The 14,659-nt window shown below is 47.9% G+C and overlaps 1 protein-coding gene across 2 annotated transcripts; it reads left to right on the plus strand.

The window, feature by feature from the left end:
• The first annotated feature begins 794 nt into the window (after nt 1–794).
• On the plus strand, nt 795–14,155 carry LOC122384344 (DNA repair protein RAD50-like). 2 transcript variants are annotated; one of them, XM_043371671.1, is made up of 2 exons: nt 795–833; nt 9,855–14,155. In XM_043371671.1, the coding sequence occupies exon 2, from the start codon at nt 9,869–9,871 to the stop codon at nt 13,811–13,813; it is 3,945 nt and encodes a 1,314-aa protein (XP_043227606.1). In that variant the 5' UTR covers nt 795–833; nt 9,855–9,868; the 3' UTR covers nt 13,814–14,155. The 2 variants fall into 2 exon arrangements, with proteins under 2 accessions (XP_043227606.1, XP_043227605.1); XM_043371670.1 differs by lacking the exon at nt 795–833 and adding an exon at nt 881–1,054.
• Nucleotides 14,156–14,659: the final 504 nt, after the last annotated feature.

The following is a 14,659-nucleotide window of genomic DNA, read 5'->3' on the forward strand; positions in this document are numbered from 1 at the left end:
TTTGGCTTGACTCAAGTCCGTTTTGCCCCTGCAACTCCGACATGCCAGACTTGCGCCGGTCACCGGTGTAAACGGAACGCCGTCAGAGCGAGGGCTTGGGTCGATATATGGCTCTATTCCGGTTAGCTAGCCTTTGCCGTAGCGCTCCCGAATTGGTATGGTTTCGGACCGCCTCTCGCTCAAGTCCGGGCAGTGTTCTAAAATTGGATATTGGTTGGGTGTGCTGATGAAGAAAAAGAAATCCTAGGATGAGAAAAAAGGAAGTAAATAACTGAAGTATTTTTGCAAAATGGTGTAAATGCCAATTTTCATGCCAACTGATAAACCAGGATTTCATGTCAGGATCTTGACAGGGTGAGAAACAAAAGGATTTGGGTGCATCAACTGTCAAGTGACATGTAAACTGGCTGTTGGGAATACATGAAACTTTTTTCAGAGATGAAATAAAGTCGGTCATTCGTATTTTAGGGATGAAAATATTTTCCCCATTAGGTGTGATTTGCCACCAAAAAGTCTGAAAAATGGAACACTGAGTCCGGGTCCCTGCCACGGCTCAAGTCCGGCTTCCTACGGCCAGGTCCGGCTACCTTGTAGCTGCTCTGGCTTACTGTGGCTGAACTACGGTTGAGGCACGGCACGGCTGATGAGGCATAAGTCCGGCTGTGGTGCAGGCGAATCATAAGACGGCAGTTTCACGAATCACGGCCATACTTCTTGCTACAAATGCAGCGCAATGTATGTTCGAAGTACCGAGTCGGCAGATCTTCGTTTTCCAAACCAGTTCCAAACAGCTTACTCATTCGCCGAAACCCGGGCTGGTGCCGGCTAATGACGTAATCAGCAGAGTTTGGATATTTTTTGAACATTGGTTTCGCGAGCGCTTCTAAATCTAGCGCGAAATGCGAGTAGTAAAGTTACTGTTGTGACACGTGGGCCAGTAATAATCGAGAATCAGTTTCATGTTTTTTGTACTGATTGAAAATGGAGTGAGAGTGTGAACTGTGAATATTGGATAGGTTGACAACACAACACAAAGCCAATAGGCTAGTGAAAGGTGAATAGGCTCTTATTGTTATTGTTCTACTTCATGGATCAAATAAAAAAAAATAGCTCATGAAATATGAGCTCTGTCTGCCCCCCGTTTATTTATCAGGAGGCTGCGAGCATGCTGCTACTTCTTGGCTCCTCATTGGTCGAATTCAACTGGTGTATTCATTAGACCAATGAGAGGCCAAGAAGCGTCAGCAGTAACTTCCTTATAAATATAGGGGGAAAACCGACAGCACGCTGATATACATAGGTGGGCACGATCCGTTCCTCCGTTCCGGAACGCCGTTACAATTTTTAGGAATGGAGGAACGGACTCGTTACATTTTAAAAAGGGTAACAGACCAAGTAACTTCCGTTACATTGGTTGTTCGTTCCTCCGTTACAAGCTAACATTTTAGTCTGTTCCTTCGTTCCTCCGTTACTTTTCGTTGTCCGAGCGGGTTGATCTTTCAGCTAACCCAACTGGTGCATTCATGCAGCAGCGGAATAGTGGATTATTGAGCGGCCCTGACTTGAAGACGGAAGATGGCCTCAGTGTACAGTGTACTGGCCTTCCGCAATGAGCTGGCGTTGCAGTATGTGTTCACAAAATTCAACACGGGCGTCCCTTCAAGCGCCTCAGTAGAGTGCATGTTCTCAATGGGAAAAGATGTGCTACGTGCAAAAAGAGCTACCATCTCAGAAAGTGGCAGCGGAACATCTTCAATCAAGGGAGGGGGGGGGGCACTGCCGACTTTTGGTCCCATTCTTTCCATGCAACGAACATAGGGCTAATGTTAAAATGCCAAAATCAAAGGGGGCACTGTGCGCCGGTGCCCCCCCCCCCGTTCCGCCGCCTATGCTCTCAGTTGCCAACCTGGAACGTCTAGTAGGTATTCGTGAAGGGCAACCGGCATCTGGCCGGGGACAAGTGATGCGCATCAGTACCACCAGACGTTCCAAGGTTAAGTGTCCAATCAGTGCCCACTGTCTTGGTAGATTTGGTGGGCATTCCGCTTTCTCGGTAGGTTTAGTTTGTGTCAGAATGGTCTCAAAAATGTGTGAAATACACCAGTATAACGCCTTTTGGAGCGACTAACGGAGCGAGCGAGAGGGTGGGCCTTGCACGTGCGAAATTGCGAGGGGGTACCTCCAACTGACTTGTGCACGGCACCCTACTAACCGGTCTCTAGCGATGTGCCAAATTTGGGCACAATTGGCCCAGCCGTTCTCGAGATCTGGAAGCGGCACCCTGCACGTGCGCACGTGCAAAATGGGTCCCAACTGACTTGTGCACGGCACCCTACTAACCGGTCCCTAACTGTGTACCTACCAAATTTGAGCGCAATCGCTCGAGCCGTTCTCGAGATCTGGAAACGACCCCTGCACGTGCGCACGTGCAGCAGCGCCCCAAATCTGGCACGTGGATATGCAGTGCCTAGTGGGTGCCTACCTACATGCCAACTTTCAGCGCAATCGGCCAAGTAGTTACCGAGATATTGCAACAATTACAAAGCGGACACCTCTTCGTTTTGCACGTGGCACGTGCATAGGGGGTCAGTGGTCACCCACATGCATCAGGAATAGTCCAATACTTGGTAGAAGGAATGAAGCTACCCTACAAAAATTACCGCGTGTAAATCGGTCAAGTGGTTGCTGAGATATTAGCCTCGCAAAAGCGTGACCACGGCCGGCCGGCCGGCCGCTCATACTCAAAAATTTCCGTTAATCTAAGGAAAGACCAGGCATCGGTAAAATCCTTTTTGAAAGGACTGCATTCCCAATCCACATTCCTAGTGCCGAAGTGGATTGCATTCCTACCCGCAATCCCCTTTTTTCACTTGGATTGTGATCAAATCCGCAATCCTTTTTTGCAATCCTGTTGTATTATTATGTGCACTAGCCCACATAACACACCCACATGGTAACCATATGGGTTTTAGATGGGCTAGGTGGGCTTACATGGGCATGGGAAATACGTGGGCTGCCCACGTGGTAACCATATGGGTTTTAGGTGGGCTATATGTGGGCTTACGTGATGATGGGAAACACATGGGCTGCCCACATGGTAACCATATGGGTTTTAGATAGGATGGATGGGCTTCATATGGGTTAGAAGGGTTCACCTCAGCATGGGAAATACATGGGCTGCCCACATGGTAACCATATGGTTTTCAGATGGGCTAGGTGGGCTCACTTCGGCATGGGAAACATATGGGCTGGAAATACATGGTAACCATATGGGTTTTAGATGGGCTAGGGTGGGCTCAGTTGGCATGGTAAACACATGGGTTGCCCACGTGGTAACCATATGGTTTTTAGATGGGCTAGGTGGGCTCACTTCGGCATGGGAAACATATGGGCTGGAAATACATGGTAACCATATGGGTTTTAGATGGGCTAGGGTGGGCTCAGTTGGCATGGTAAACACATGGGCTGCCCACGTGGTAACCATATGGTTTTCAGATGGGCTAGGTGGGCTCACTTCGGCATGGGAAACATATGGGCTGGAAATACATGGTAACCATATGGGTTTTAGATGGGCTAGGTGTGCTGAAGCTGAGAGATTCGACATGTGATTTAACATTGATACAAAGTAGAGTTTCAGCATTACGATTCAATATCGATACTACGTTGCCCCGCTGTTGTGTTGACAAGATTACAGGGCCACGTACCCCCCCCCCCCACTCCCCCTCCCCTCTCGAGTGCAGAGTTCCACGGGCCCGTGAGATCCTAAGGCGCCAATCAGCCTCTTGGGGTACGCGCTGGCCGCACTCCGACTCCAATGGGCCCACGGCCTCACACAGGGCTCGCAAAAGTGCATCGTGGGCTTCTATAGCAGATACGCTAATCTCTAGTGCGTTTGTGCGCTGTGATTTTTAGAGACTGTACCTACTGGAATTTAGTGACCACCGTCTGTTTTCGAGACTGTACGGCCGGCGGCGGGCGTCCCGGGCGTCCCGGGACGATCCTCGCCTGAGGCGGTGAGGGGAGACCGGGCGTCCCCTTCTGTCGCGTTGTGTCGCTACCAGTTTCAAGCCCGTCCAAGGGGTGCAGATGGGTGTGTTGAGTGTGTAGTGTCGTGCGTCTGCCGTCTCCTCTTCTGACAATGTAAGTTTCTGCCATGTTGTGTACTTAACTATAATCAGAAAATTGATCCGAATTATTGCAACAAGCATTAACGGCTAAATATGTAGGTGATATGCACTAAAATATCTGAACTGAAATAGGATACTCACTGAATTAACCCATAGCCTCACTATTTCTATCCTTTTGCTAAGACTGGCTCGTCTTTACACATCTGGCCATAATGCCTGATTGTGATTATACGAATGACATTTAATTTCAGCCTTCATGAAGTTCAGCCCAGCAATAATACGCGATACGAGACTCGACGGACGACATCCTCGCTCAAGATGTGTAGCTGGAGGCAAACGGAACGGCGGCCGACGACGTGAGTGACTCAGTGACGTGGCGTGATGTCAGCTTGTGATGATATGATATGATGTGACTGTGACGTGTTGTGTGGATGACTTGAAAAGCTATTGACTGTGATATAAATATTAAGAAATATTTTTTTTAGATTTTTTTTAAAAAGAAATATATACATTTTTTAAAAGAAATATTTGTGTTCAGACAATTTTTTTTGTGAATACTGACTTGGATGGTGACACTGAAACACCTATTTCGATCCACCAGGAACGGCAGTGGCGGCGGCACCACCAGCAGCGGCGCCGGCGGTGGCAACAGCAACTTACATATATGGCCTTGGCAGCAGCAACGGCAGGAACATTGAACGTGACGCTAACGCTGGCAACGAGGGCGGCACCGTGTAACATGTCTCTCATCTCATGTCAAGTGTCTGTCATCTGAATATTGAAGTGAATATACCTACGCTGAAATAAAACTTTCGTAACTATTAACTTATCGATGTACGAGGAGGGATGAAAAACGAGCTGCAAAAGAACTTACAACCAATAGGTGGTATATGGGGTCCTCGCGTGGGAAAGCCGATAATCTGCCATTTGCGACAAGCTGCGATTGATTGCATATGGGCAGCCCGCCAGCCCATATGCTTACCAAATGGGGCAGCCCACGTGGTTACCACAGGGGCAGCCCATATGGTTACCACACGGGGCAGCCCATATGGTTACCACATGGGGCAGCCCATATAGTTACCACATGGGACAGCCCATATAGTTACCACATGGGGCAGCCCACATGGTTACCACATGGGGCAGCCCATATGGTTACCACATGGGGCAGCCCATATGGTTACCATGCAGAAACACCTTCCAAATATGTGTGGTGCCCATATGGGCAGCCCATGTGGGCACCATGTGAAATAGATGGGCATGCCCATATGGTTACCACATGGTTATGATATGTGTGTGTTATGTGGGAGTGGATCTGGGGGAGGGAGGTGGGCATAGGGTCGTGCCCTCATCCCCAAATCACCCATTTCTAGTACCTAGTCTTGCGAGTAATTCCCATCTAAGGCACGGGTATTTTATGGGAAATATTTTTTGCCTCAAACACCCCCACATTTAAACCTCTACCCAACCAGTGTTTTATATTTTTAAACTCGCCCTCAAATACGTAATTTTGCCCTTCCTATGTAGTTCATCAGCGTATATTATTTTGAGGGTTTAACCCGCGCCCTGCTGGGGGGGTGTGTTTGAACACCCCCCTTGTGGTTTTTCGCGAATATCTCAATATCTCGTTTTTGGTACACCTTATCATACATCAATTCTACACATGTTGTGAAAATTTCAGACCAAGGTCATTCAAGGTCAGGTCACCAGGTCACTTGAAGTGACCTCACCTCATAAAAAGTTTCAATGTCTGTCATAGCTACACCGAATGACCGATCGCTTTGAAACTTTCAGCGATTGCTAAGAGAAATAGCATGTACAAAATGTATATCTCAGAATTTTGGCATCGATGACCTAAGGTCAGGTCAATTTTGCGACCTCCCCATTATAAGTCAATGGGAGAAAATTGAAATGCGCCTCTTTTGGACGAAAGACATTATAAACACTCCCAAACACCGAATTACAAGTGGTTTAGACACACTGAACATAAAAATGGTGTCCGTGACCCTTGTTTGTGCCCTGAGGTCATCTTAGGTCACGAATGGTATCTAACAGTTTTTCGTAAATAACTTTTGATAGAGGCATGCTAGAGCGATGAAAACGCCTTATATGTGTTCAGCTCGACGATACGGATCGACTGATATGCAACATGACCCTTTCCGGTCAGGTCATGACTTTGACCTGAGGTCAAATTTTCAAGTTGACCTTTCAAGGTCAAGTAATAGTTCATTCGATGCGTCTTGACGAGAGGAACACGATGCCGGTGAAAGTAAGCTCGTACAAGGCTTAGGTCAAAAGTTATTGAAGAAAAACTGTCCGAAAAAATCGGCTATTTTTGCAGTTTTTGCCCCCTGCAGGCAAAACCGTTGACGTTAGGTCAAATCTGAGGGAATTGCTCAGAAAGGGCGTTAATAGGGCTATCGAATGCACTTTTCCGCGGCGCTGTAGCTCTATTGGTTCCCGAGTTATGCGTTGGCTTCTTGGAAATTTTCGACATTTGACCTGGAAATCGGCGAAATTTTGCCTTCAATGACCTCTGGTGACCTCACCTTTGACCTTACCAAAAATTGACCGAAGTGATTTCGTCATTATTTTTTACGCTCTTTCGAACGCCGCCTTCCGCGTATCGCTACGTGGCCAAGGAGCCGAGTTACAAGGGGAGGTGTTCAAACACCCCCCCCCCCCCCAGCAGGGCGTGGAAAGCCAGGAACCCCAGCCGGGTGCGGGTTAAATTAAAAGCGTTTAAATTATTTCAAGTTTCGATGTAAAGCCCTTGATAGCAAAGTACATTAAGCCGATGAAGCAGATCTCATAATTTTCAATCGCAACAAACCATTTCAAAGCACTAATCAAACACAATCCGGATTGGATTGCAAAAATTGGAAGTATGATGCAATCCAATCCGCAATCAAATCCTGTTTTTGTGAATGGATTTCAAATCCAGGTGCAATCCACCAAAAAGGAATGCAATCAGGATTTTGCAATCCTGCAATCACAATCCTACCGATGCCTGGGAAAGACTACGCTCGCTTCGCTCGCTCCGTAACAACATTTTAACGTTTTTTATTTTGCTGTAACGGAGTAACGGACTAAAAGAACTTCCGTTACATTATATGCATAGGAACGAAGGAACGAGTAACGGAAGTCACGTTTTGAGGGAACGGAGGAACGAGTAACGAAGTTACAATTTTGGGGAACGATGCCCACCTATCCTGATATAAAAACAGCGACTGAACAGCGCTTTGGGCCCTGTTCGGCGGCCGGCTAGTACTCTTGCCGGCGCTCACATACATCTGGTTGACCCGGCAACAGGCTATTAACCAATAAGAGGCGAGGAAAGTGTAATGTCACTGTGATTTTTCACATACCTACCGTTAAGTGGGGCTATTTGAGACAGTATTTAAAATCCCCATAAAATGAAGATCGTTTGATTTTTGTGTGATATTTTTGCACAGGGAGGTGTGGAATCGAGCAGTAAATCGCCTGAGCTAAAATTAAGCATACATTTCAATTGATTTGTATTTTATAACAATTTTAAATACTGTCTCAAATAGCCCCACTGTCTCAAATAGCCCCACCTTATGGTACCTGTGCCCCCCCCCCCCCGGAGCACGCTTCTCATTGGTCAATAGCACGTTGCCGGGGCAACGAGCACGTATATGTGCGCTGTCTAGAGTACTAGCCGGCCGCCAAACAGCGCCCTGATTAGGGCTTTGGGGCCTTGGTCAGGGACCCTTAGCAAAATAATCAGGGTGGTGTTTCACCGGCGATACTCGATAGCAGCATGCTGCTACATGTCAAATTGGGTTTCCTTGGAGATGTCAACAAGCCCATTGCTCCAACCTACCACAAGTGTGACGTCAGCAGAATAGCAGCGTGCTGCTATCACCGGTGAAACACCACCCAGCTTTTTGAGTGCTCATTTATGAAGCTGGTGGATAGTGAAAGCAGGGCATCTGGGGTGTTATGATCAATATTCTTGAAATTTGCATGTGCAGACCATGTGACCAAGATTTTGACCTGGCCCATGGAAGGCATTGGAAAAGGGAAAACTTTTGATTCTTAGGTACTGGTCGTCACGTGACTAGATATGGGTATGGCGATGTTGCGTACTTTGGATGCTGCGGTCTTGGACGCTTTGATGGTCCCCCCTCCCCCTATGGCACTTAGAAATGCCAAATTTACAGGGTAGGTGGGCCCATAGGAGATCTCGTCCCTGTGCAAGTTTGGTTGCTCTAGCTCAATAGTTAGGGAGTTTTTTTTTTTTGGGGGGGGGGTATAAATGCAAAAATCTCGCTAAAACACGCCAACAGTTTTTTGCTTATATCTTTTTATCTAATAAAGCCTAAGGTAGAGCAAAGATAAAAGCACCAGTGAACTCAGCACGTCCATGCGCATCGAATGATATACTGTGTTACCAGTGTAAGTGAACTTAAATTTTCTTAAAAATTAAGTGAACTTTAAGTAACTAATTACGTTTAAGCTAATCAAAGTGCATCAAATTACATATCATTCGAATCGCCTGATCGCAAGGAACACAATGACACCTTTTTTTGAAGATCTAGCCTCATTGTGTGCCAAGTTATTAGCAAAAACGTAGTTTGACCTTAGTTGGCCAGTCTACCCGACCCGTGCGGTCTTGCAGCTTGCAAACACCAAGTAGATATAACTGAAGGTAGTACAACAGAAAAAAACGTTAAAAAGGAGCGCAAATATCTCATCTGTAGACATTTAGACCCATTCGGGCAAATTTCCTTAAAATTTGTCATGACCTCTAGATGACCTCTGGTCAACCGAATTTGAAAAAACTGTAGTTCCTATGATAGCACTCTGTGAGCTAAGCATATCCTGCAAGTTTGACTCAAATCTATGATGAACTCTAGTTTTCATGAACAAAATGGTGCATTTTTAGTATCGCTTTGACAATGTACCGTTCTTTTTACCTTATGACCTGACCTGAGGTCACGGGAACTTTTAAACTCCCAGGTCATGTGACACATGGATGCCCCAAGTCGAGTCTAAAATTTGGTAGCGCTACGTGCCATTGCACTCACATTATTAACGAAAAACCCGTGTCATTTAGTTGCCGCTAAACTAGCCCGATTTTCCCATGACATTATATCAGTTTTTGTATTTTTGTGACCTGACCTGAAAGAACTGATACCTGAAATTTTAAGGTTAGGTGCCAAAAGGTTGCTCTAGAAGGTATGCTTAATTTGGCGGCGCTACGCGCTGCCGTTTTTACGTTATTCGCGAGAACCCTTACGGGGGGGGGGGGTGCATTAACCCCCCTCGCCGGGCGAGGGATAATTCTTGAATGTATGTCTGTCCATTGTCAACCATCGTCACTGCTGTCCAATGTGTCATACAATGTACCCTGCTGTATATGCAGAGTGTACAGCACACTGTAGAGGAACTTTTTAGATAATGGTGCAGTTGTTTCATTGCGCGATTTGAGTGTCCGCTCACACAATGTCTTGGTTGCTTGGTTCGCCGCTCGCTTTTGCTAAAGGCGCATCAGATGTCTTTATTTCAGTTCAGTGCTGTTTAGCATATTTTGGTAACCAAAGACAAGAGCATTAGAGCAAGAGCAAATCTCAATGTTGACCGAATACCCAAAATCAAATTCTTTAGATACATGATAAAAGTAAATATGTACTGTATGGAAAATGCGTTACTATTCCTACAGTATGATTTAGACAAATGACGGTAATTTTCTTCCTTCTACAGGGTGATCTGCAAGGATGTCTTCTCTTGATGCTGTTATGATCCAGGGGATACGGAGTTTCGGGCCAAAAGAACAAGACCGTGGCTATCTGAAGTTCCTTTCGCCGTTGACTCTGATCCTGGGTCAAAATGGCTGTGGTAAAACCACCATCATTGAGGCACTCAAGTATGCTACTACGGGTGAAATGCCTCCTGGCTCGAGCCGGGGCCAGTCGTTCGTTCACGACCCAGCGATAGCTAAGGAAGTCACCGTCAAGGCACAGGTGAAGCTGCTGTTCACCAACGTTCGTGGGGAGAAGATGACTGCGTTGCGTATTTTCGAAGGCACCCAAAAGGCCAAAACCATCACTATGAAGACTCTCGATGGCACGCTTACGAAGGTCAAGGCCAACGGGGAGAGCATCAGTGTCAACAAGAAGTGTGCGGACATGGAGGCTGAAATGTTCATTGCCCTGGGAGTTACGAAACCCATCCTCAACTACGTGATTTTCTGCCACCAGGAAGAGTCGAATTGGCCTTTGGATGAAGGCAAAAAGCTGAAGGAGCGCTTTGACGCAATATTTGATGCCACTGAATACCTGAAGTGCATAAAAAATATGCGAGATCATGTGAAAAGTCTTCGGCATCAAGTTGAGATCAAGAAGGTGGAGGCAGCAAGCTCAAAGAAAGACCACACTGAAGCCGAACATTTGAAAAAGGAGATATCAGATCAAAAGAACCTCCTTGCTAGCAGCGAAGACAAGGTAACCAAATGCAAGGCAGATCGTGACAACATTGTGGCTGAGCTGCGGAAACTTCAGAAGATCGAAAAAGAAGCAAGCAGCATTGAAACAGAAAAAGCAAGGCAAGAGACGCGGCTCGGTGAACTCAAGAAGAGCGTGTCGTCTTTGGACCAGAACTTGAAACGTCCAGGCTGCCTGAAAGTGAACCCAGATGTGACAGAAGATGAACTGGATGAAATGATGCAGGAGTTGGTCACTTCGCGTGCTCGGAAGGAGCGTGAAGCTGCTCGAGATGAAAAGACTCTTGACGACATCGAAAAGAAAGTGAAACTTCAGAAAGACGAAGCAGGAAAATTGACACTGGAGCGGGGGAAGCTCGAGTCTGAGGAGGAGCGTTTTCGCCAGCTACGAAGGGATCGTGACTTGCTCGTGCGTGAGCTGTATGATCGACATGATGGTCCTACAACAAGCGGTGAACTGACTGAAAAAGATGTGCGTGCTGCTGTAACTTTCATGCAAGAATCTGTGCGAAAAGAAGAAACTGAACAACAACGAGTCAACAATGAAGTTGGCTCCCTCATCGAGCAAGCGCAGGCCCACTTAGACTCGACTCGGGTCGAGAAGACCAAGCTCGAGTCGAATCGAGGTCACAAACAGACCCAGCTTTCAGCCAACTACGCGGAAGCGCAGGAGATCCATGAGCAGCTTGTTGCTGCCCGGGGCTCAACGTCGAAGCTGAAGGAGCTAGACACGGCTTTGGCGAAAATAGATGCCAAACTGAAGTCAGTGAAGGAGGGACTAAATGAAGGTGAGATCACTGCTCGGCTGGAGGACAACGAGAAGAAAATCTCAGCGCTCGAAACGGAGATTCGTACTCTGGAAGCGGAGAAAGACGCGATCCATGCTAGCTTGTCTGTCAGAAAGGAGCTCAGCATCCACGAAGAAAATCTGACGAAAAAGGAAGGAGAGATTCGAAGGCTGATGAACAAAAATGCTGATAGCTTTAGTGCTTTGGGCATGGCTGACGTTCCACAGGATAAGCTCAGCCAACATTTGGCAGCAAAGTGCACAAACTTGTTGATGACGTACAACAAGAAAGATGCCGAACTGAAGCGATCACAAAAACAAATCAACTCTCAAGAGGTGACACAACGGCATTTGCAGGAACGCGTGACAGCGCTGGAACGTGACCTGAACTCTGAGAAGACCGAACTGAACGCGACGCTAAGAGGAGCCGACCTGGAAACTGAACTTACTGAGATCAGTGCCCAGGCTGCCGACCTGGAGAAACATCATGGATCGCTGGTGGCAATGCAGCTTCTCAACGCCCGGTATGTGGAAAAGCTCGAACTGGCGCAGCCATGCCCACTTTGTCACCGTGACTTCGAATCGCAAGACGAGGCTGCTGAGCTGGTGGATGAATTGAAGCGTAAAATGGACGGTCTGCCTCGCGAAATATTGGAAGCAGAAGAAAAGAAGAGGCGCGCCAAAGACCGGTATGACGACTTGCTGACGCTAAGACCCAAACAGGAACGTTTGGTGAAACTTCGAGATAGTGAACTGCCGAGTGCACGAGAGCAGCTAGAACAGGCCCAAAACGAACTGGCTGGCCTGCAGCAGTCCCATGCTGAACTACAGCGTCAGCAGCAAGAAGCCGATCGCAGCCGTCGCCTTGCTGAGGACCTGCGCACTGATGTGAGTCGCATCGATGAGCGAGAAAAAGATGTACGCCGTCTTCGGGCCGATGTGGATCGACTGCGTGCCCAGCTTCCCGCCCGGCTGAGTGACCGATCTGTGGAAGCAGTCGGGTCTGAGCTGGAAGCGAAGCGTGCCTGTGTGACTGCCGCACGTGAGCAGCGTCGAAGTGATGAAACACGACTTCGTCAGCACGGAATCGAACTACAGAAGCTTGGTGACGAACGTAACCGTGCGAGCGCAGAGCGACTCCGTCTTGAGAAGCTGCAGGCCGATCAGAGTCAGCTAGAGCGACGTCGCGAGGAGTTGGAACAAGCCAACAAGATACTTCGCCTCGAGGTGGAGAAACTTGAAGAAGAAGTGCGCGAGCTGGAAACGAAGTGCCTAGAAGCTGCTGCCAATCGCGAACATGTGGAAAGCGATGGCCAAACTAGGAAGGATAATGTTCGGAGCCGTGTCGAAAACATTCGTGTGGAACTAGGTCGGTTGAAAGCCATGAACGACGATGTCTTGGCATACACACGGGACAACAAAGCACAGAAACTGATGTCAGTGCGGCAGCGACTGCGTGACATAGCAGAAGCTGATCGCGAAATCGCACAGGAGAAGACTCGTGTGTCTGAGAATGTCGAAAGGATTCGTGATGAGCTGCGCTCGCAAGATACTCGGAAGCGCGACCTGGAGGATCACAAGGAGCTGCGACGCCAACAGGCAGAAGTTGTAAAATTGGAGCAGAAAGTCGCTGATCTCGACCGCCAACTCGAGGGATATGACATGCACAGCGTTAAGGAGGAGCGTCACCGCCAGGAAATCAAGCACTCTCGTATAATGGAGACCGTCTTCAGTGAGGAGGGCGCGCAGAAACAAATCAAAGATGTGATACGCGACCGCAGTGCAAAACTCAGTCAAGATCAGTTCAGAAATGCGGAGAGCATTTACCGTCAGAAGAGCCTGGAGCTCGCTTGTAACAACCTGGCCATGAAAGATCTGCAAGTCTATGCCAAAGCGCTGGACGACGCAATCATCCGTTTTCACAGCAAACGCATGGAGCGCATCAACATGATCATCAAGGAGTTGTGGATGGCAACATACAGAGGGAACGACATCGACTACATCGAGATCAAGACGGACCAGTCGACGGGGGACGCGTCGAAACGTACCACGTACAACTACCGCGTGGTGATGGTGAAACAGCGCACGGAACTGGAGATGCGCGGGCGCTGCAGCGCGGGACAGAAGGTGCTCGCCTCGCTCATCATACGAATGGCGCTGGCGGAGACGTTTGGCGTCAACTGTGGCATGCTGGCACTCGACGAGCCAACCACCAACCTGGATCGTGATAACATTCAGAGTCTGGCCGTGGCCTTGGAGGAGATCGTGCGTAAGCGTGTCGTTCAGAAGAACTTCCAGCTGGTCATCATTACTCATGACGAGGAGTTTCTCGCTGTGCTGAGTCGCCTCGACTATGTCGACCGCTACTATCGCGTCTCTAGGAGCGGATCAGGTCTCTCGACGATCACCAAGCGTCAGACGAGCGAGCTGTGAGCTGGTGCGTACATGGGGTGGGCTCCGTGCTAGGAGCGGAAGTGCTGTGACCGTACCTACGTGCTGTAAGCATTTATGATGGAGAGGACTTCTTGTTCGGCTGTAGGCGATGTGACGTTTGGCAGACGATATCGCGCTTGGAATGACCGTATGTTTTTGAACAGCCGTGTTGTATGCTGCTTTGTCTGTTGCGCACTGAATAAGCTAAGTGCACTTGGTTTACATTCGCTGCCTTTTCCATGTCCGATTGATGAGTTCTTGCGTCAAGTGGTTGCTGGATGGCTGCTTTCGTTGTTTATTAGTCAGTAGGCGACCAATACAAATGCCTGCTTCTCGTTTTCATTGGTGGTTTCTGAAGACGGATGAAGCCGAATCTAGTATCTAGTATTACGAATCTAGTATTACGTGATCACTGATGTTGCTGTGATTTGGTGTCTCGTGTCAGAGTAAATGAATTCGAAGCATTTGATCACGGCATCAGCCATTGGTATCATAGACAGCATAGATAGACATGAACTGTTATATGGCAGTGGGTAGGCAAACGTCGGAATGTTGTAAAGAGAAAATCGTCAAGTCTGAATTCATACCTCATAGCCCCGTTTAGTGTCAAGATAGTCACATGAAAGCGCTCTACGGAGGGCATCTCATCAATCTTACCAGCCAGGGTTAACGTTTAATCGAAAGTCAACGAACACAGTGTGTTCACAGCCGATACATGCCCACGATCTATTGCGCTGTGACTCGCAGACTAACGCACATCATATGAGTCTGCTACTAAGCCTTTTGCCGCCTCGCTCGCACTTGTTTGAGTTTGGTTCCCATCACTGGGGTGGTAGAGGACAAGTA

The sequence above is a fragment of the Amphibalanus amphitrite genome, unplaced genomic scaffold (assembly GCF_019059575.1).
Source record: "Amphibalanus amphitrite isolate SeventyFive unplaced genomic scaffold, NRLGWU_Aamphi_draft 000187F_arrow, whole genome shotgun sequence".
In the NCBI taxonomy this organism is placed as follows: Eukaryota; Metazoa; Arthropoda; class Thecostraca; order Balanomorpha; family Balanidae; genus Amphibalanus; species Amphibalanus amphitrite.

What these genes read in the sequence shown, in the direction of transcription:
- LOC122384344 (XM_043371671.1), top strand. Translation starts at nt 9,869, where the DNA reads ATGTCTTCTCTTGATGCTGTTATGATCCAGGGGATACGGAGTTTCGGG.